Below are 21,194 nucleotides of genomic sequence, written 5' to 3'. Positions count from 1 at the left end.
TATATGCGCATAAGAGAAAAATTTGAGCATGCGCGCACGCACACACATACACACACACACACATCAAAAATGAAAATTAAAAAAGGTATTAAAAAAAAAAAAAAAAAAAAAAAAAAAAAAAAAAAAAAAAAAACAGTTAAACATTTACAAGTATATTCTGCTATTTACATATATAAAGTTGTGTCATGTATTTTAAGTAACATGCTCTTATATTGCATACTGTTAGTTTTAAGAATAAAAACTGTCATTATGATCTTGACGCAGTTTAAGACAGTGCGCGCGACGTTCTATAAATGCGGCCATTCTAGTGGACAGTATGGTAGCACCAGTCGATATCTGATGAAAGAAAGAATAGATAATCATCATCATTTAGAATTATTTTGTATTATAAAATAATTTCATAGATTTTTGAAAGATGTTCATAAATTATTACTTGAGTGTGAATATATCCAAAATTAATAATTATATATATATATATATATCTAAAAATTTCAAGCTCATTACCTTCAACCACGGCGAACCAAGACAAAAGTCTGCATTTGCTCGGTCCTCGCCACGCAAACGCAATAATGTTCCGAGGAGTTCCTTCGCGTCGCTGGATATCATCTCGAAATATTCGTCGGGAAAACAGAAATCGCATTTGAGTATATTGGCGGTGGTCTCTTCCATAGAATCGTCCAGAAAAGGTGACAAACCACTAAAGCATTTTCATGATATATAGCGATATAATAAAAAAAGAATCAGAAAATACATTTGAGCAATTTTTGTTTTAAATACCTTAGCAGAACGTAAATGAAAACTCCGACGGCCCACATGTCAGTGTAAGGACCGGTCGGTCTACCTAACACCGATTCTGGCGCGGCAAATTCCAGATCGGCAGGAGGCGGTACAACCTCGTCGATCGGAGTCCTAACCGCTTCTCCCAGATCTATCACCTTCACCTGATCCGTCTCCTGATCGATGAGAACATTCTCCGGTTTCACGTCCAAGTGCATTCGACTGCGACAGTGTAACCAGCACAGCGCGGACAACAATTGACCGGTGTATCGTGTCGCTGTCGCTTCGGTGTATTCAGTTTTTTCGCTCAGATATGCAAATAACGTCGGGCCTTTGACCCTGCGAAGAAGAGGGAGAAGCGCGATTTAAAACGGCACATTATCGAGAGAAACGTCTCGCGCGAATAAAACAAAACACACTTACAGTTCCAGGACGATAGTGTCTATACCGGGTCGAGGTGCGTTCTCAAACAAGGCAAACGCTCTGATGATGTTGACGTGATGAGTGGAGGCTAGCACGTCATATTCCGCCCGCGTCAGTAATCTCGACTGTTTGTGTCGCGGAATCTGTTTCAGAGCCACCTCTTGACCGGTGCCTTTGTCTCTGGCGCGACGAACTATGCCGAATCTACCGTTACCCAGTTCGTCCAATTCCAAATATCTACCGACGAATTGCTTGGATTCCCATTCCGCCCCGCTATCTGCATCTAATCTTGATAACGTCACCACGCTCGACGGCGAAGTTGTCCTCCCGTCGTCGCTCATCACACGAAAGCTATACGAAGCGTCTGGTGACACATCCAGCACAACGGGCGGCTCATTAACCTGCTTTAACACCGGCACCCATCGTTGCAAAGGTAAAGTTCGACATTCTATGCTACACGACGCGTTACCAATCTCTTGCTTGTCCCAATCGACTTCGACTTTTGAAGATCCTAAGGCGCGTGCCAAAGTGTTGCTCTTACCGCCTAAAAGTAAACATAAAACATGAAACTAGTTAATAATATATACTATTACTATATACGTTTTATATATATATATAAAATACGCTCAACTATATACCTATGACAGACAGAGATATTCTCGTGGAGCAGGAGTCGCCCGTTTCGCATTTGACTTGACAATGATATACACCAGAGTCCGACGTCCGGCAACCGGTAATTTGCAAGTACGCGAAGCCCATGCTCCGCTGAAACTGGTACCGATCGTTCTCTTTTATAGACTGATCTTCGCCTTCCTTTCTCCAGGTGACGGTCGCATGATTGTTGCGGTCCGCAATGTGCGTCTCGACGGACAGTCTAACGACTTCTCCGGCGGTCGCGCGAATCGACATGGAATTGCTCAGGATAACTGGCGTCTTCTCCTCGGGCGTCGTCGTCGGTTCATCGGCAGCGTGATCGCTTTTCGTAAGATCGACTGCCTTTCGCGGTCGAAATGACCACGTTCGACTGATTGCAGAGTTCGAAATAAGACTCGCCGGAATCCACAGCTCATTCTTGGTATTAATCGGAGATACCACTAGACCTGGACCATCGAGATGGGAGACGATCAACTCGTCCCCGGCATGTAACTTTCCCCAATCCGCGGCTAATCTTACGCGAGCACCTGGAACGACCTAAAGGAGTCCTCTTATTATACATATTTGACACATGCGTCGATAAAGGTTTATTTTTCTTTTCATGCAACTTGCGTCGCGTCTGTCTTTTGGCAATTTTGTATTCACCCAGAGAATGTGCGACAGAAAGACCCAGGAAGAATTTCCAGCACCGTGCAATGCATCAACAGTAGCGGCAATAATAGTAGCGGTCGTACATGTTCCGGTAGAGGGAGAAATAACGGCGGTTGCAATGACATCGGTTTTGACAGATGGTCGGTGGTAATGTAGTACAGCAGAGCAATAGCAGTTACAGAGGCGGTATTGATTGCGACGACTCGGCCGAGTGCTAGCGATAATGTTTGTATAAACGACGATCGTAAAAACAATAGTACATTATATATGTATAGTGAGTAAGAAGATGTGTTAGTTGGAGAAGCAGTAACAAAAGCTTGTAAAGAAATCTAAAGTTTACAGTAAGACGAGAGCTTTTCATTTTCTTAGTGGTTATTCTTCCTAGAGATATGTATTTTCTTTTTTCGCGTCACTTTTTCGTACAAGACAAGCCATCTTATTACATCAGGAGATACGTAACTGCATGTGGCATTCTTTTCTTTCTTTCTTTCTTTTTTTTTCTTTTTTTTAATAACAAAAATATGACTTATCGCACCGACAGAAGATAATGCAATAGATAGCAGTAGATAGCGACAGGCATCAAGAGGAAGAAGAGGAAGGAGAGCCCCTTTGCTGCAATCATCAAGAATTCTAAATTGATACAGATGATAACATATGCATATAAAAGCTCCAAAGAGCTCCAGTGGCAAAGACCACAATCTGGATTGGCTCACCGGAATGGAGTTGTTGCGACCCGGCGAGCGTGTGCGTAAAGTATTCTTAAATCCTTCCAAGAAGTTTAGCCTACTCTTTGTCGGACTGGGTGTACGTGGTTGCGCGTGATCCAATCCTCCGGTATAAGAGCGCTGCAACGTTGGCTGTTGATTCGTCCTTACTCGATCATTATTCTTGTCTCGATTCGTTGACCCGGGAACTATCAGTGTCGGAGGAACCGATACGGTTGCTCGAATCACAGGTTCTGATGCGGTGGTGCTGGTGGTGGTGGTGGTGATGACGGCACGGCTACACGCCAGCAAATCATAAATGAAATCCAAGACACAGTACTACGCGTCGAGACTCGTGCACTTTGACACTCGCCGATTAAATGGTAAAACGTCTCTTCGTTCAAATTGCTGCTTGACTTGTAATATTAAAATTTTACAGCGATCGGAAGGAACGAGTCTCGGCATAAGCCAGAATACGAAGGAATCGATATAATCGATAACTTGAATCTTTCATACGTGTCAAAGAATAGATGAGGTGGGTGCTTAATAGCAACGCGTGACGATAAGGTAGGTGGTGATGGGTGAGTGGTTGGTCGTGATCGCGGTAAATACACACACTTACTGGACTTGCGCTTCTCGCAGTACTGTGTTCTTGATAAAATTATAAAGAAAAGAAGCTCTGGTTAGTTGGGCGTGTATATTAGATAGTAGGGTAAGGGATATCCACATCACAATCACTCTATCTCTCAATCATTAATTTACAATTTTTATTCTAGACAAAATTCTTATGATTCGCGGGTCAATTATATAGCTTTGCTTTCGACTACTCTCCAATCGTATCGCGCATAATTAATATAATATATACACATAGCATACTGTCACGCCATAGGTTGTTCACAGACTCGCGAGCGCGCGCTTGCTTTTGTAAACGTTATTAAAATTATTATAAATATATTGCGTATCTTCATATATTATTACGACGTTATTAATACATCGCACTCGTAGCGCGCGTTTTGTGTTTTTTTTTTTGTTTTTTTTGTTTGTTTCGTATCGTTACAAGTCGCATGTGTAGATGTAAATGTATATGTAAACAACAAAATACACCCCCATTTGTGTGCGTGCATACAATATATGCGTAAAATGCATGCGCATTGGAACGGATCTCGGCACACATTTTATAGGCTCTGATAGACTCGGATAGTCAAGTCTAGAGGAAATAGTACACGTTAAGGAACAGATGAGTAGATTTTGATCCATTAAACGATAAAAAGAGTTTATCAACTCTCGCATGCTCGCGATGATCTAAAACACTAAAGTATATATATATATATATATAAATATAAGTATATATATATATATATATATATATATATACTTTCGTGTGTATATATATATCTGATACAGAACGATAGTCGAATTCTACAATCGTTTCGAGACGTCATCGAATATGAAAAGATATATATTATATTTATATATTTGTATTCCAAAAGTATTGCATTGTTTTTTTTTTTTAATTTTTTTTTTATTTATTTTTTTTTTTTTTGACAACCATCTTCAATAAATTTTAGAGGCAATACATCATCTACTTCTAATTTTCGATAGAACTATCAAGTGTCGTGTAAATACACGGAAAATTTAATTTTGTCGCTGTCCATTCGTATTTTGTTGAGGCGAAATTATTTCCGTCTGATAATGTGTCATTAAAAAATAATGCAGCACTTTTGTGTAACACCCTGCATATACTCCTCTGTATATGTTTGTCTGTTGCTGCGCGCGCGCGTGTGTGTGTGTGTGTATTTGTATATGTATAAACCGTATTTTATTTCTTATTAATCGAGTAGAAGAGTAGTTTTTTTTTTTACAGCATCGTATAGACGTTCTTATAAAGCTTCCACACGGAAATATATAGTTGAATATTTTCAACCGTTATTCTAGAAAAGCAAGATATCATCACCACAGATAAGTAAAGGTAACTCACAGAAAAGGAATGTGAGAAAAATGACTGGATACGTGCACACTTTTTAGCATGTGGTATTAATAATAATCTACAGGCACTAAAATATATTCAAATACGCTAAAAAGTAGTCTTTTTAATTTTCGTCAAATGGGTGAAATTGTGCCAAAGGGCGCAGAGGAAAGCAGGCGATGAGACGTTTATAGGAAACGACTGACGATTATCTAACTCTTATGGCCATTTTTGTGTATGTGTAAATATGTATGTGTGTGTAAGTTCGTGTGTGTCTCTTTTCATATAAAATATACAAAAATATGTCGGAACGAATATTCACAGATTGAATATTAAAAGAGAGTGTGTGTAAGTTTTATGTGTCAAGTTTAGAAACGCTTACAGTGGATCTTTGGTAAGTTCCTTCTGGTAGGCAATCGGTGACTGTATCGCCTTGAGAAAGTCGCGCTGAGTTTGCAGGATGGCAGTGATCGTGTCTACCCATTCCTGCCTGCGCGGTCCGCTACTTTCTTCCGCTACGCTGCAAGAGAATCCTAGCCCGGGCTTTCGAGGATCCGTCGACCGGATGACAAATTTTTCCGGATCGTCATTTGAATCTTCGAGACTCATTTTGTTCACCTACGTACAGCGTTTGTATTGATTCAATATGTATTGATGCAACAATATTGCCTTTTTCGCATGACCCAAAATAATAAAAAAATAATAGAGAATAATAATAAAGAAATTAGTAATTTTACCTGAATGTGTGCTTTGTATATGTAGGCAGGATTGGTAAATTGCGTCTTTTTGCCGACAGCTTCGCTAAAAATAATATTTTGCTCGAAAAGAAAGACTTGCCATTCCCTTTCTTTCGTCGATACATTTGATATTTCTGATACTAAAAGCGGCCCGTGCAGTAAGAGCTTTCCTTGTGCTGTTATTTTTCCCTAGAAGAAAATTAAGAAACATAGTAAATGTTCTTTTGCGTTAGTTAAAACTAACGAGAGAGAAAGAGAGAGAAAGAGAGAAAAAAGGAGGGAGGTAGAGGGAAGGGGGGGGGGAGAGAGAGAAAGAGAGCGATACTCACGTCGAAACCCTGTAATCTCCCAACGTCCATCATATCGTTTGCAGCTTTAGGAATAACTCGCATGACATGAGCCGCCGCTCTGAGGCCTTCGATTTCCGATAACCTTTGGGTTCGTTCAGTGAGGCGCAATGCCTCCCGTAGAAGAAGTTGATATTTTGTAATCCTTTGTACGGGCTTGATCAGCAAGTCGCAGAGTTGCAAACGGTGCCCAAGTTTTTGCCTAAGTTCCTATAATACATACATCTTGTGGTTTAAATGTATAGTTTGATATTTTATGTCTTAGCTTAATCGCACGATTTTTTACCTCAAAATATGTATCCATATATTCGGACACAATGTATTCCGAAACGGGTTTATTTTGACAATAAACCACGTACATGTGCAACTTGCGCTCATAACGTTTAAAGAGAGGTCCGAGCTCTTCAGGACGTTCCAAACAACGTTCCAAAGCTTTAAGAAAAAAACTGAAAGCAGAAAACGTTGATATAAAACATGTATGTTCTATGCGTGTGCGTGTGTGTGTGTGTGTGTGTGTGAATCCAATTATATAAATAAAGATTTAAATAGGCGACTCACTCTCTATGCCACTCGTAGATGGCTTCTACGTTACCGAAAACCATCTTATCCTTTCCACCGCGTAAATTTTCCGGCAAAGGAATCTCACAATCGGGATTTCGCATTAGTGCCATATAACCTTCGACTATGTGCTTCAAATCATTGACGTAGTCTCTCTCGGTGTCCACCAGCTCGCGAATAACAAATTGCCGTTTGGCGATTGCGGTACTCTCCGGATCTAATTCTTCGCCGACGATCGGATTAATGGTCGCGTTACAATATTCTTCCTCGTTGCTCAACGATTTCCCGTTAGGGGTTCGCATAAGACTGTGCCTTTCCTGATTTTCTGTGTGTTGCTCCTGTTAATGATATGCATAGTACTTGGTGCAAGGCCCGATTCGTATCTGTATATAAGCAAACTTACCATTCTCTCCTTTACAATCTGCTCGATCTCCGACAGATCGGCCGTCGTGGCGCCGCCATCGAGAATTTTCGTCGAACGTTCAGCAGACTATTGAAATAATAAAACGACAAAAATGTATATATTATAAAAAAAAAAACTTGCAAACGAGAGAAACAATTAAAGAGAAAGATAAAGAAGAGAGAGAGAGAGAGAGAGAGAAAGAATTTTAATATAATTTAAACGCTTACTCGTTTCCCAGGCAATTCACTCGGTATTGTAGATCCTGACGGACCATTGGCGGTTGTAACAAGTATCGGTTCTGTTATAGGCTTCATTGGAGGAGGAAGTTCCAAATCGTCGTCGGCATCCTCGCCACCGTTTTGCTCTTGCGAACTTGTCACCGCCGTCGTGTCGTCGCTCTCACACGTAACGTCCACATCCACGTCAACCTCATGTTGCTCCTCACCCTCCTCCTTATTAATACCTTCACCCTCTTGGACATCGAACGCAGTTTTGCCAGGCCGATTGTGCTCAATGCCGCTTGGTAATTTAAAGCGTTTATCCGAGCTGCTTTTCTTCAAAGATGGTCCAATCAAAGGAGACGATGACGTTGACACGGTTGTCACAGTATTGGTTTTCTCCACTTTACCTTGGCTAAGTTTACGTAAAGGCGGTGGGAGCCACTTCCGTCTATAAACAGAAATGTGCCCGTCACGATACATGATTATCGTTGCACGTATGACATTTCGAGATAAGAGAGAGACAGAATTAGACGAGGCAGTTTTTATCAAGTACTTACCCGCTGAAACCTCGTCTCTTGTTACCAGGTGAATTTGTACTAGTCGTTGACCCGCTACCGTCGCTTCCGGTGGTTTCTGTTAATCAATTATAAAAAAGCGATATTATTTTCTATTTTAAATTACGCTCCAATTTGTTACGTTTATCAAAAAATTGATAAGACGCGAGTGATGCCGTCATTGTGCGGTTCACCGCGATTTCCTTGCAGATTTCCACGTGATCACAAGTAAATTTTTCCCTTCTCCGTACGTCACGATATACGCTCGAATTTGATGTTTTACAGTGTATATTATGACATAGGAACAAGTAGAAAGCGCTTGATGATATCCTAACCGTAAACGAAACCGCGGCTATTTTTTTCATCACTATTCACCTGCGTCCTCTGATAACATTGGCGACAGGACCGCTGATAGGGAAGTCGTCAATGAAGCCGCCGTCTGCTGCGTGGCCGGTGCGATGCTGGCTGCGGTGCTTGACGACAATGTATTGGCTGTAGTCGACGATGTGACGGCAGTTTGCTGTTGTTGTTGCTGCTGTTGTGTTTGGACGATTGCTTGATTGATTTGCTGCTGCTGTTGATAATACGACGAATGATGATGCGACTGTTGTTGTTGTTGTTGTTGTTGTTGTTGATGATGATGATGATACTGATGCGACTGTTGTTGTTGTTGTTGTTGTTGCGTGGACGCTTTTCTGGACGGCGAAGTTTTGCAGGAGGCGGTCGGTGGTTGTTTCAAAGCGCTGGTGGGCACCAGACCCTCCACGGGAGGTTCGACTTGTCCTGGCGTGAGCGGTAAGCGTACCAGAGTCCATTCACCGGAATTGGAAACCCCGCCAGGAGTGGTACTGGTGCTACTGCCGTTCTCCAGCACCTCGACCTGCTGCCCTTTCGTCACGCTGAGTTCTCTCGAGCCCGGAGCCGCCATATGATCGGCTACCACCCACGTCATTTCGACTACTCCGGTCTGAAAAATATACATTAAAGATTTGTCTCATTGCGGAAGTGGCGAATCACGCTCGATACATGTTAGATTATATACTATAGCCGATAAATCGGGGGCGAATATAGAAACGGATAATTAGTCAAGTGTGATGCGTCTATAAGTGCGCGCGTGCGTGAAAGTAACGGCGGAAGAGTGAAGGTGGAGGACAACGGGTAGGGTAATAGCGGGCGGAGTAGCGTAAAGAGGGTGGTGGGATGTACCGAAAGCAGGGAAGCAAAACGAATAGGAAGAGAAGAGCTGCCCTCTCGTGCTTACGCAAGCGTAGACCGGGTCGATACGATAGTCCTCCTCCTCTCGGTCGGTCTCGGGAAACCACTCTCACCACTCTCGCTCTGCGAAGGACCGATTGTCTTTGAATTTGCGGATCGACGGAGCGAGATTCGATTACTGATGCCTCGATGATTCTGATCGTCAGCAGATCAGTGTCAGCGAGAGAGACAGAGAGAGACAGAGAGAGGGAGAGAGAGAGAGACAGAGACAGAGGGAGAGAGAGAGAGAGAGAGAGAGAGAGAGAGAGAGAGAGAGAGAACGTGTATGTGCGTTGTTTTGCGCGCGCCCTTCTACAACGCTTTTAAATCGCACGCACGATTCCGGCGTTTTGAAAATAACCCATGTCACGACACGACGGTCCTTTGACGTTTCTATAAATACCGTGCGTGTGCGTGTATTACATATTGTATCGCGGATCGCGGATGTGTACGTTTACCGTGTTTAACCAGCAATGTGGTGGTGTGTCCCTCATCGCCCCGAAAGACGCGCAATTGTTTGCCGGACGTGGCCGCGAATGGTCCCGTCCGATGGTTCGCCCGCTTTTCGTACATTCCGCGATCCAAAATAGAATTTTCCACGTGCCAAATTCCCTCATAGTATCGTCAGCTCGCGCCGCGTAAGTATCGCGCCACACCGCGCAAATCGCTAAACTGAAGAAAGGAAAGAAAGAAAATAGAAGAAAGGTGACACGCCAAAGAGATTATTACATTAGACCGTTATCGCTTCGACATATGTATATCACAGAATTTCAATTATTCTTGCTCTTTTGCAAATAACTCGCGTTAATTCCGGTCAATTCGAGTCAATCGTTTCGAGCCCGCATCTATATTTCCGCAATCTTTGCTTCAAAAAGATCCGCGTGATTTATATCGATTAATCTATAATTTCTCTTCTACAATAGAATTTTTATTTTAATAATTTTGCAATTTCTTCGAAAAAGAGAAAAAATACCTATTTGACGGATAAAGCAAACAAAGAGATGATCTAATCTTACGACTTGCGAGGGAGAGGTGATTAGTTTTATATAGGTATAGGACAGACAGGTATCACAAGGATATGGTAGTACCTGGGTTAGGGAAGGTTGACGGCGCAGAAGTCGAGCCTGGAACGAGCTTGGCGTATCGATGGTATGTTGTCTGGAGAGGGTCGCGTGCGGCGGTGTCGCCGAGCCCTGACGGAACCACGGTAAGGAGATCTTTCTGCGCGCCTTCTGGGCAATCGTCGCCGGTTTTCCAGCCGGTGACGTCATGACGTCAATTCACCGGATCGGTATACGATTTTCACACAACGCGCGAACGCAACCGTAATATAGTGGAGGAGAGAAACGATGTGTTTAACAGGGCGTTATTGCGCGCGGAGCACATTTTTCTATGTACGACGACGTTTAGTATATTTGTCATGGCCAACGATTTAATCTCGCGTTTTTTTTTTTTTTTTTTTTCTTTTCTTCTTTCTCGTCAGGAAGGTCAGAACATTACCGATTCGGTCGTCAACGTCTCACAATCAGCCGCGCAGATCCTCGAGCGGATCCATGCGACCTGGGAGTCGCGCCCGTACTGATCGTCGGCCTCCCGACTGTGCGGAGTGACGAGAGATTATAACTAACCCAACCCAACTCGCGCGCCCCACCCAACCCTGCGCAAGTAGTGGCCTCCGTGGCCTCCGTGGCCTCCGTGGCCTTCCCCGTGTCGTATCGCTATCCCTGTTGCGGAAGGAGAGGAAGATCCATAAGAAATTGAATGTTGGATGATCGCATTCGATGGAGCGCGTTCCGGCGAGATGCTTCGAGAAGGTTCAGTTTTTTTACAACTCTATACTTCAAAGGAAAGGTTTACATTTAGATGATATGGATTTTGGAGAAGAATGTAAAGGTCGAAAGTAAAAATAGTAAATGAAAATGATTGCGATTTTCATACAGAATATATATACCCCGGAATTTCATCTTACTTGCAGATTATTTAGTCGATACAAATTTTGTTTTCCTTTTTTTTTTTTTCAATAAGACGCATCAACAGTTGATTAATCTTATTCAATCTCACTCAATTAAGTAATTAGATAAGAGGTCTAGAGATTTTATTTTGAATATAACTAACATCTCAACATTACTTATTAGAATATTACTAGCAAAGACAAGGAAGAATTTCATTGTAAATCATAATTGTTTGCAAAATGCTGCTCATAATATTTAGAGAAGAAATACCGTTCACTTGAGAAAATTGTGGATTGCTTTCCGATATTTTCTAATTGAATAAAACAATACTGCAACTATAAAAAGTATAAAAAAAAAAAAAAAAAAAAAAAAAAAAAAAGAGAGAGAGAAAACTTGTGCTCTTATCTAACATTTTATTGTGCAGTTTCTTCTTAACTCTGATTCAATTAACTTGCGAGCTTTACGAGTCATGTAATAAAAATAAATTTTGAAATTTAAAAAAAGCTTAAAATGATAAAAAGATCATACTTTACCTTATCAGAATCCGTAGTATTGGTAGAACCGAAGGAAGCCAATGAATTTCTATCGAGATTCTCCACACTTTCATCCAAGGACGCGCATTCCTCCAAATCTCTACTGGAGCGTTGACTGGAGCTCTTTTTAGCAGGACTCTTTGGCATATTTTTGCCCAAAAAGGTCTCCTGTATCACTTCGCGTAACCTCATCACCCACAGCTGCTTCGCATCCATTGAATTCGCTCGCAGCACTACGCGAGTATCGCTAGTCGGTGCTCGTCCCGTCCATACCGCAAATTTGCATTCGTCGCCTTCGATATGCTCGGTTACACCCAATTCGGAAGTCAACAAGCGGTTTTTATAAACATATTTCACCTAAACAGATATAGACAAATTAATGTATACATGTAAGAATTTAATTAAAACTAACTACAAATCAAAAACAAGAGTGCGTGCTGCAAACCTTTCCGGCAGAATCTTTGACTTCCTTCGTGAAAAGAAGGTATAATTCGAAAAGAAATATGTGACGGTCTCTTCCCTTCCTAATCAGTTGTTTCGGGTCCCATACTGTAAACGAATCCTGCAGCACAACGTCACCGAGCGCATCTGTACTAACATCGCAACCTTCCAATAGACTTAAGTGTAAGGCATCGTTAGCTTTTTTAGGCACATTTAACATTACTTCTAATCCTTCTTTTATTTCGCCCTGTCCTTCTTGGCAACAAGCCTAAGATGAAAAAGAGAAAACAAGTTTGAAATAATATATATTTGTACGTATTCAAATTAAATGACTCGAGATATATACGTTCTCCTTTCCCTTGTACTATATATCCTTATATAATATATACCTGTAAGTCCTTGAGTAGCAGCTGATATTTAGTAATTCTCTGTACAGGTTTGATTAAATATGCAGCAATAGGATGTTCTACTCTATACTTTCTCTGCAATTCCTCAAACCACGTTCCACCGTGCGTTACCAACAGCTGATTGCTCTCGGGTTTATTTTTACAATAAGTCACGTACATGTCGAATTTAGGTGCCTGTGTAAATTATTACGTGATATATATATATATATATATCATGTATGTAGAAAACTATGCTTTTATAAAACATTTATTTTATTATTCATATATATATATATATATATATATATATATATATATATATATATATATATATGAATATATGTGTGTGTAACACTCACCCATACTACAAAGCAATGTCCAACGTCTTCCGGCATAGTTTCGTATTTTTCTAACTCGCGTAGAAATACATTGCTATGAAACTGATGTATCTCCTCTATATTGCTGAAAATGATCGATTCTCGACTTTGTAAACCCAGCGGAACGTTTACTTTCCCGCATCGCGTTTCTTCCAGGAAGCAACGAATACAAGTTTCCAAGTCTTTTACGTACGTACGTTCGGTTTGCAAGAGTTCAGCCATAATAAATTCTTTCCTTCGCGCGGATCTTCTCTTTTCCTCGTTTAATTCCTTGAGATCTTTACCCTTTATCTTCTCCTCCAGCAATGGATCCGAATTACGATCGATGGAGAGATCTTTATGTCCCTCGTCGGATTGAATACCGAGATCATCTTCGATCTGCGTCTTGTAACAATCCATTCGCGCGCTAAAGTCCTTATATCGTTGATCGACCTCGGCGACCGCCTGCTTGATTGCCGCGGCATGAGCGTGACCTCTCTCGACCAAATTGTCAGCGAGTTGAATCAACAATTTCACCCTCTCTCTCGTTTCTTTCGCCGCTCCCTTAAACTCGATGTGCTCTTGCAACAATTGTTCATTTTCAATGCGATTCTTACCGACATTGGTGTGCGTTGCTAAATACAACTCTCCAGTCTCCTTTATCCATTCGAGTGCCTGTTTCGCGCTACGTTCAAACAGAACGTACTGATGACATTGATCTAAGCGCTTCTTTCGCTGAGTCCAATATTCGAGCACCTTGTTTTCCTTACTGACCAATTCTTCGAGAATATTTTTTACTTTATTCGCCGAACCGGCGCTATTAGCGTGATAGCTGTAAAATTGTAGACTACGATTGATATACTTTAAAAACGTTTCTCCAGTTCGTCGTACTAACGTACACGCCTTGAGAAAGGCTTCCTTTTGTTCCTGATGTCTGGTGATATTTGCCGGTATCCCAACGGCCTTGTCTCCGTCGGCGCACCAGTCATCGTCCACGTTATATTGTAGCTCTAAACTGTCGAGAACCGAGCGTACCGAGTCTACCGTTTTGTAAAAGTTTAAACTAGCGGTAATCAATTTATGTCGTTCTTCCGCACAAGTCACCAGTTGCTGCCACCGTTTGGTAACGTCCTCCGCGACTTCTCTAATACTCTTCGGGTCGTAATGATTCCCGCTTATTAAAGAATCTGCCTTATGCTTCACTTGCACAGCGGAGGCGTGAGTATTCGTTATCGCGAGTTGAAAATGATAGTGTTCTTTTCCCAGTTGTTCGGCGTCCTCGAAATCGTCTGGTATTCTAAGCGAAGCTAATAATATCGATTCGCCGTTTCGTATCCATTTGATCACGTGAGAAGCGTCCGTCTGTAGTTGCAGCAATTGAGATGCCTGCTCCAAACGTACCCTTCGCATTTCCGCGAGGTCCTCCGCATCCAATTCTCTCTCGTTTAGAAACTCAAGAAGCACCTGTACTCGCGCTGCGGCGCTGTGCTGACCGTCCGCCATGATACATACTCCCGCTTCTTCCAAGACTTGTGCCAATTCCTGACCACGGTGAAGTATTTGAAAAGCGGTATTTTGCATGTGAGCAACTCCGTCATTATGCACGCGCAGCAATTGCTCGGGAGAGCCTTCTCGCGGTGGACCTTGCAACTCTTGCGCCCACATCTCCAACTGACCACTCGCCTCCAACGCGTCTCGTTCAAACACGCGTAATCGTAGGCATAGTTCCAGTCTTAGCTTTTTCGTCGCCCACAAATCTTCCAATTCTTGCCGTAGGCTCGCCAACCTATCCAAGGCCGACTCTACCGCCGATATCGAGCCCGTTGTGTCGGGCGCGTCGGTCGCTTCGCGAAGTTCTTGCAGCAAAGCTTCGCCTTGGGCTATCGTCGAAGCGCACGCTTCGAGACAGGATGATCTATGCTGCGCGCATTGTTCCAATAGTCTTTCAGCCGTCTCCAGATTTTCCGCCACTTCATCCTGTTGCATTTCTTGACGTAGCTCATCTACCCATCCAATGAGCTGCAAAATAAATCTACATTAAAAATGGCACACTGCATATACACATGTGTATATGCGATATATGCGATATATGTGATATATGCGATACATACATACATACACACGTACACGCTCACACACACACACACACACGCGCGCGCAATTTTTACAAGCTACCGCACTTGATGTAAACACCCCTACATATCGCAATAAATGATAAAAATATACCTCCTTCTCGTGAGTATAAAATACTACTGCCAGATCTAATCTACGACGTCGTTGCTCGACTCTCGCTGCAAAACTACTGACATGAGCCTCCAATTCTTGCGCCACTGCGTATATCTCATCGGGTGCGCATTCACCTGTATGAGCGAGTTCTTCAGCAGCGGTCAACAGTTTAGTCGCATTTGTATAAGTATTCTAAAAAATATATTCATTAAAACATTTTTAGCAAAAATGCTAAAAGTATATGATTATTATATTGAAATATAATATAATAATAATGATAGTAATAATAAAATATAAAATCACCTGCGCAACATTTTCAAAGTGTTCATGACTTTTTTGATAAACGCGTGCTTTCTGCAAATTACGACCTACACCCGTATTTTTTCTAATAAACACTTCGCCATGGTTCGTCAGCCAGTCGAGTACTTGCTTTACGTCTTCTTGAAACAGTCTAAAAATGATAATTGTATGCATTACTATCCATATAATAATATATGTAAACTTATTACTTTCATACTTTAATGCAAGCCGTTGATGAAGTTTAACTTTGCGGGCGTGCCAACGAGCTTCCAACGCTCTATGATGACCAAGAATCTGATGAATGACAGCCAATACATGGGATGCACCTTCGCTGTAATCAGCCGCTGGATTGCCGCTCGTGCCGGTATGACTATCAATATTGTGTCCGTCTTGACCCTATGTGAGTTAAATGTAAATTGTGATATCTTATAATCACTTTGACATGTTAATCTACGTTATTAGTTGGTTAAGTAATGTTGTGTTGCATGCATCCCAATCAAATATCTCGTTAAATAATGTTACCATAATAAATTTTATATAGACTATATAATACATATGATCATAGCATAAGCATATATACTATATATATATATATATATATATACACACATATATACATATACATATGTATAATAATCTTGTCAAGTAACAGCGTTTATAGAACAACCCCTATTTTTTATCCCATGCAAAAGACAGTTTAATTGAAAGAAGAAATATAATTCTCGATGGAAAGAAATAAAAAAAAGTATTTGCTATTTTTTTCTCACAATTGCAATTATAAATATCTGTGTTTGATAAACTTGACAATTAATATTTGCCCATTTTTAACCATTATTTATATTAACACATATCATTTGTTTTCTAAAAAGGATAAAACACACACAAAAGTAATCGAAAAAAAAAAAAAAACTTTAATAATGTAAAAAGAAAAAAAAAAAAAAAAAGAAAAAAACAACAGTAATTGTTCCTGTAAACACCAATTAACGTACATGTTTTCTGGCGACATGATCAATTCCTTGTGGTTGATTACAGACTTGCACAAGATGATCCAGTTGATAAAGAAGCTTCTTACTGGTACTATGCACCTAAATAAGAATTTTACCCAATTCCACTTGAGAAACATTTGTATAATATACTTAATCATTTATGTATATACAATCCTTGTCAAAAATTTATTTAGATCAAATGTGATCTGTATGGCGATAATTTTAGCGATTTTTATCAAAGTTGAAATTTTTCAAGTAAGAACACAGCTAAAAACTTTAGACTAAAAAATATCGATGACAAACGAATAAATGTGCGCCAATATATAAAAAAAAAAACCTATTTAAGAGTACTGAGACGCGCCTGGGTTATAAAAGGGAATTACATCAAATGTTAATTATTGCAGAGAATTTGCAGATAGATATTTCCAACAGCACCCAAGTACCAAGCGAGTAATGAATTCCATTGCCTGAAAGCTTTAAAAACTGAAAGTTTCTCGTACATAATCGACACGAAATGTATCCAACCCTGAAGAACGGGCGTTCACATTATGACATACTTGCAGCATTGAACCCAGACCGCTCAATAATGCTTGATATGTATTGTAAACCTGTTAAATATCAAATAAACTTACAGTACACATAAAAAAAGTGTATAAAAAATAAAAATTGGCTAGATTTATAACAATAATGCGAGGATAACTTTGGGTGACACTGCCTCAAACTTGTGACAAAATCAATCGTCTCGTCAGACAATATATATACATGTGCTAAGAAAATAAGATAAAATTTACCTCTGTATATGCCTGACACATTGCCTCGTAAAGAGTTTGATGTTGGCGAATATGAGACTCGAGCACTGGAATTTCATTGGGCAAATTGCCAATTTCGCACGCTTGGCTCCAACCAGCTACATTGTCAACATACTGTTCTGCTTTATGATGAAACACTACACTTAAACTGAGTACCGCCGTACGTTCATCGAGACCCGCGGCGAACTCCTTCCAAGCTCGATCCAGACGACCCGCCACTGCTCGTACATGTCCAGCGGCGTAATGTTGCGTCTCCAATAATTTACCAGCCATTGTGAGAATTTTATCTATATTCACATAAACATTCATCGAACTCATTGTAAAATGTTTATGTTCTTCCTGCAAATTCTTGGCCAACTGATACGAGCGACCAATTTCTACGTAACTAGAAAGAAACGCCTCTCGGTTGTGACAAATCCAATCAAACATCTTTTCGCAGTCCTGTTCGAATAATCGTAACTGAAAGCACTGATCAAGTTTCATCTTCTTAATGTGCCACAGTTGTAGTAAATGCTGTTGCGCGGCATGCACGGAATCCAAGTGCTGAATAACCAGAGTAGCCAGTGCTCGTCCATCCGAATCTGCGCAACTTGCCGCGCCATTGTCGATACTTCCTCCTTCTCCCCCGGTTGCTGTTGCACCTGAAAACCACATTTACATGTGTTATTACATTGCGCTGTGCAAATTTCACCCTAGTTTGTTATTTTTATTATTGAAAAAAAAAAAAAAAAAAAAAAAAAAAAGTCATATATCTCTGCTAACTATTATTAAATCGCTGAAGCAGGCGTTGTCCGACAACTTCGATATCTTCTACTGGAACTTTCATGATTTTCTTTTTCATTTCGTTATGTAGATCAATGCCGTGCTTAGCTCCCGCAACATCATCAGCAAAGTCATTTCGACTGAGATCTTCTTGCAAGTCATCTAATCGATCGAGAAGATCGGCTGCTTGCCACGTAAAATCTTCTACAACTAATCTAGTATCGATCCATTGAGCGTGATCATATTGCAAGGATCCGTCTAAGTCTGCGGTGAGTTGAGAAGGATCTACAACTTTTGCAAGAGCTTCTAAGCTGATTGTATTAATCTGGAAAAAAAAAAAAAAAGAAAGAAAACACATTAGTTGAACAAGTTGTACAAATATAATTTGCAAACAAATAATAGTTTCCACGCAAAAGTTAGTTATTTGAAGAAATATATTGTAATTTCCAATATACTTACTTCAAAGTTATATTTCTTTTGCTTGCCTAACGAAGTTCTCTGTTTCTGCCAAAAGTTTTCTGGTTTAATGAGAAAAGCGACATGAACTGTACGATGGAAATGCTCGTGCAATACCTAGAAAAAAATGTTCAAACGTTGATTCTACAACACACTCGACAACTCCCTTTGCATAAGTAGACAAACAATAACGAATAACATTCATTTCGCTCATTAACGTTGACAACCTTCAAGATGGGTTTGACCGAGTCCCAAGTAGTACCGCGCATATCCACAATTACGGTAAATCGTAAGCCTCTAGCTTCGTCGCTCGGAATGGCAAATAGATATTGTAGGAGACGTCTGTAATCTTCAGGTTTCGCCCGTTCGCGTCTCGGCGTACTTGGAAACAGAAGCACAGGTCCACCCCTACGATCTCGTCCACCTGGTAGTATTGCCAAGCGTTCTTGCAACAATGGCAATACTTCTGCCGCTCGTGTACCATCCATTATTCTTGCTTTTCATTCAATTGTCGCACGCATCACCTGTTTTACATTAAATAGATGAAACACACTGATAAACTATTATTATTTCGCTTATTTCACGTATATAAATGTAAAATGTAGGATTTTATATATAATTATTAGTCAGTGACAAATCTCACATGTGTTTTTTTTTTTTTTTTTTAAATAAAAATAAAATCACGTGAAATCTCTTCTTCTTTATTAAAAATAGCTATATAATTATAAATGTTGGCTCAACTTCAAATATCGGCTATTTAAGCGAGCTTGTCCGAACGAGAAAAAAAAAAAAAAGAAAAAATAACGAGACGTATTTAAATGTAAAGTGTTGGTAGCTTCAGAAACGTATTCGACGTAATAGTTAAATTCAAGGTCACATATGCATCCATGATAAACATATATATTATATTATATGAAGAAATCAACATCTTACAAGTACATATATTTTGATCGTGATGCTATTCTTACGGGAGAGAATAGTAATTGTCCGGTGAAGAGGATGCCGTGAGCATCCGGAGCGGAATGCGAAACGGGAGAACCCGTTGTTTAGCAGCGTGAGAGGCGAATCGCCAACGTGAACGCGAACGCGACGGAATATATCGTAGGATATAGGTAGTAACCGCAAGTGGCAAGTAGCATCTTTTATCCCTTCCAGGTCCTCTATGAAAACACTCTGTCGCGATTCAGACTTTACGGACTTTACGTTCGGGTGAAATGAACGATAGGCGTAATATGTCGAGCGCGACGACAAAATAAAACATTAGAGGGCAATTATGCGCGCAGATCGCACGTAGATCGCGCACGCAGCAATATCAATTATATCAATCGTCTTATTTTTCTAGACGCGAGACGCGAGACGCGAGACGCGAGACACGAGACGCGACGGCCTGTCTAGACCTGTCACTGATCGCAGACAGATATTGCCTCGAATGTTTTCAACGCGATTCTATCGTTCTAGCGGGTAGCTAGGAGGATGTTGGAAACCTCGCGTCATCAATTTGCGATGCGGACAAATCGTCGTGTCTAACATTCCGCTTGACGCGCGCCCAGAAATTGCGAGATAAACGATATTGGGAAATTGATTGCTTTTTCCTCACCCGTAGAAAATATCCGGCGGTTACTACGACTCCGGCGGCGTCTTCGGCGTCTTTAGCGTCTCCAGAGTCTCGGTTTCTCGTCGTCCTGTTATCGGGCCCGAATTTCTCCCCGAGGCCAGACTACCGTTCATATTGTCGTTTCATCGGCTACGGTTAAAACCACATCGGGCGATCGTCACGCGAATAAAATTCCGAGATCCACCGCTGCCATGTTTCAAATGATAAGTTTTCAACAGCCTCGCTGATTGCGAGCTTCATTCGCCAATACTGTTCGAGGTCGAGGGACGAGCACGAGGCACGAGGCACGATGCACGAATCGCGCGAGGCGTTCGAGGCGTTCGAGAGACGCACGAATCATATTACACACACACACACACACACACACACACACACACACACACACACGCACACACACACACACACACACACACACACACACACATACGTAATACGTATATCGTACGTACATCTATTTGCAATGTCTAGATATTTCTGGTTATATATCTAGGCTACATTCAGCTACATTCCACTTGGCGATCGCAAAGCTCGTGGGACATGTAATAATAATAATAATAATAATAATAAAGACAAGGATGATGGTCGCGAACGTTGCGATCGCCAAGTGGAACGCAACTTTAGCGAAAGTATCTTTCTGTCATTGATATTCGTGCATCATGACTGTTGGTGTTGGTTTGACAGCTATGTGAAAGAATAATTCAATCTAATTAATGTACACAATTTTTTTTACCTCCTGTTTTATTATGATAAATTTTAGTAGCAATTTTTCTTAGAGCCAATATTACGAGGGATAAATATTTAGACGCGATCGGTTCGATCCGAACGTTGACATTAATTAATGAGACATGTTGGACGGACGGATACCGATTGGCTGTCATATAGAGAATTTTTAGAGCCACGATAGAAACTCTAGAAATTCTCTATTTGATAGCCAATCGCTACGTCCGACAACAACGACATATTTCAGTACATATTTCAGACTTCAGAGTGGTCGATTGGTTTTTGAACGTTGGATTTACGAAAGGAATCAGAATTCAAGTTGGCGACAATTTCCTTGAATTTAAATTTGATTCAAACAAAACTGTTTTTCTCTACAGAATTATTTTTTAAATAAAATAAAAAA

At 40.8% G+C, this 21,194-nt stretch overlaps 1 protein-coding gene across 8 annotated transcripts; it reads right to left on the bottom strand.

Annotated features, from left to right (window-relative positions):
• Nucleotides 1-136: 136 nt before the first annotated feature.
• Trio (trio Rho guanine nucleotide exchange factor) lies at nt 137-20,388 on the bottom strand. 8 transcript variants are annotated; one of them, XM_072905249.1, is made up of 29 exons: nt 20,054-20,387; nt 18,684-18,980; nt 18,460-18,573; nt 18,001-18,325; nt 17,221-17,879; nt 16,433-16,528; nt 15,661-15,839; nt 15,447-15,594; nt 15,144-15,335; nt 12,921-14,936; nt 12,565-12,756; nt 12,180-12,443; nt 11,735-12,091; nt 8,371-8,962; nt 7,999-8,074; nt 7,448-7,889; nt 7,221-7,307; nt 6,818-7,155; nt 6,546-6,705; nt 6,242-6,469; nt 5,913-6,101; nt 5,558-5,793; nt 3,726-3,860; nt 3,219-3,507; nt 1,839-2,391; nt 1,201-1,744; nt 778-1,116; nt 505-697; nt 137-336 (listed from the first exon to the last, which is right to left on the bottom strand). In XM_072905249.1, the coding sequence occupies exons 2-29, from the start codon at nt 18,942-18,944 to the stop codon at nt 229-231; spliced, it is 9,312 nt and encodes a 3,103-aa protein (XP_072761350.1). In that variant the 5' UTR covers nt 18,945-18,980; nt 20,054-20,387; the 3' UTR covers nt 137-228. The 8 variants fall into 8 exon arrangements, 7 of the variants coding, with proteins under 7 accessions (XP_072761350.1, XP_072761351.1, XP_072761353.1 ...); XM_072905250.1 differs by lacking the exon at nt 20,054-20,387 and adding an exon at nt 19,425-19,816; XM_072905252.1 differs by lacking the exons at nt 3,219-3,507; nt 3,726-3,860 and adding an exon at nt 2,500-2,719.
• Between the last annotated feature and the right edge of the window lie 806 nt (nt 20,389-21,194).

The sequence above is a fragment of the Anoplolepis gracilipes genome, chromosome 13 (genome assembly GCF_047496725.1).
Source record: "Anoplolepis gracilipes chromosome 13, ASM4749672v1, whole genome shotgun sequence".
Lineage (NCBI taxonomy): Eukaryota > Metazoa > Arthropoda > Insecta > Hymenoptera > Formicidae > Anoplolepis > Anoplolepis gracilipes.
Note: the sequence above shows the minus strand (reverse complement) of the source record. Positions and strands in the feature narration are given on the sequence as shown.

Excerpts from the sequence above, each read along its gene's own strand:
- Trio (XM_072905249.1), bottom strand. The coding sequence starts at position 18,944 with ATGGATGGTACACGAGCGGCAGAAGTATTGCCATTGTTGCAAGAACGC. Across the intron at positions 18,574-18,683 it reads CGGTCAAACCCATCTTGAAG|GTATTGCACGAGCATTTCCA; the intron begins GTTGTCAACGTT and ends ATTTTTTTCTAG. Across the intron at positions 8,075-8,370 it reads AATGTTATCAGAGGACGCAG|AAACCACCGGAAGCGACGGT; the intron begins GTGAATAGTGAT and ends ATTGATTAACAG.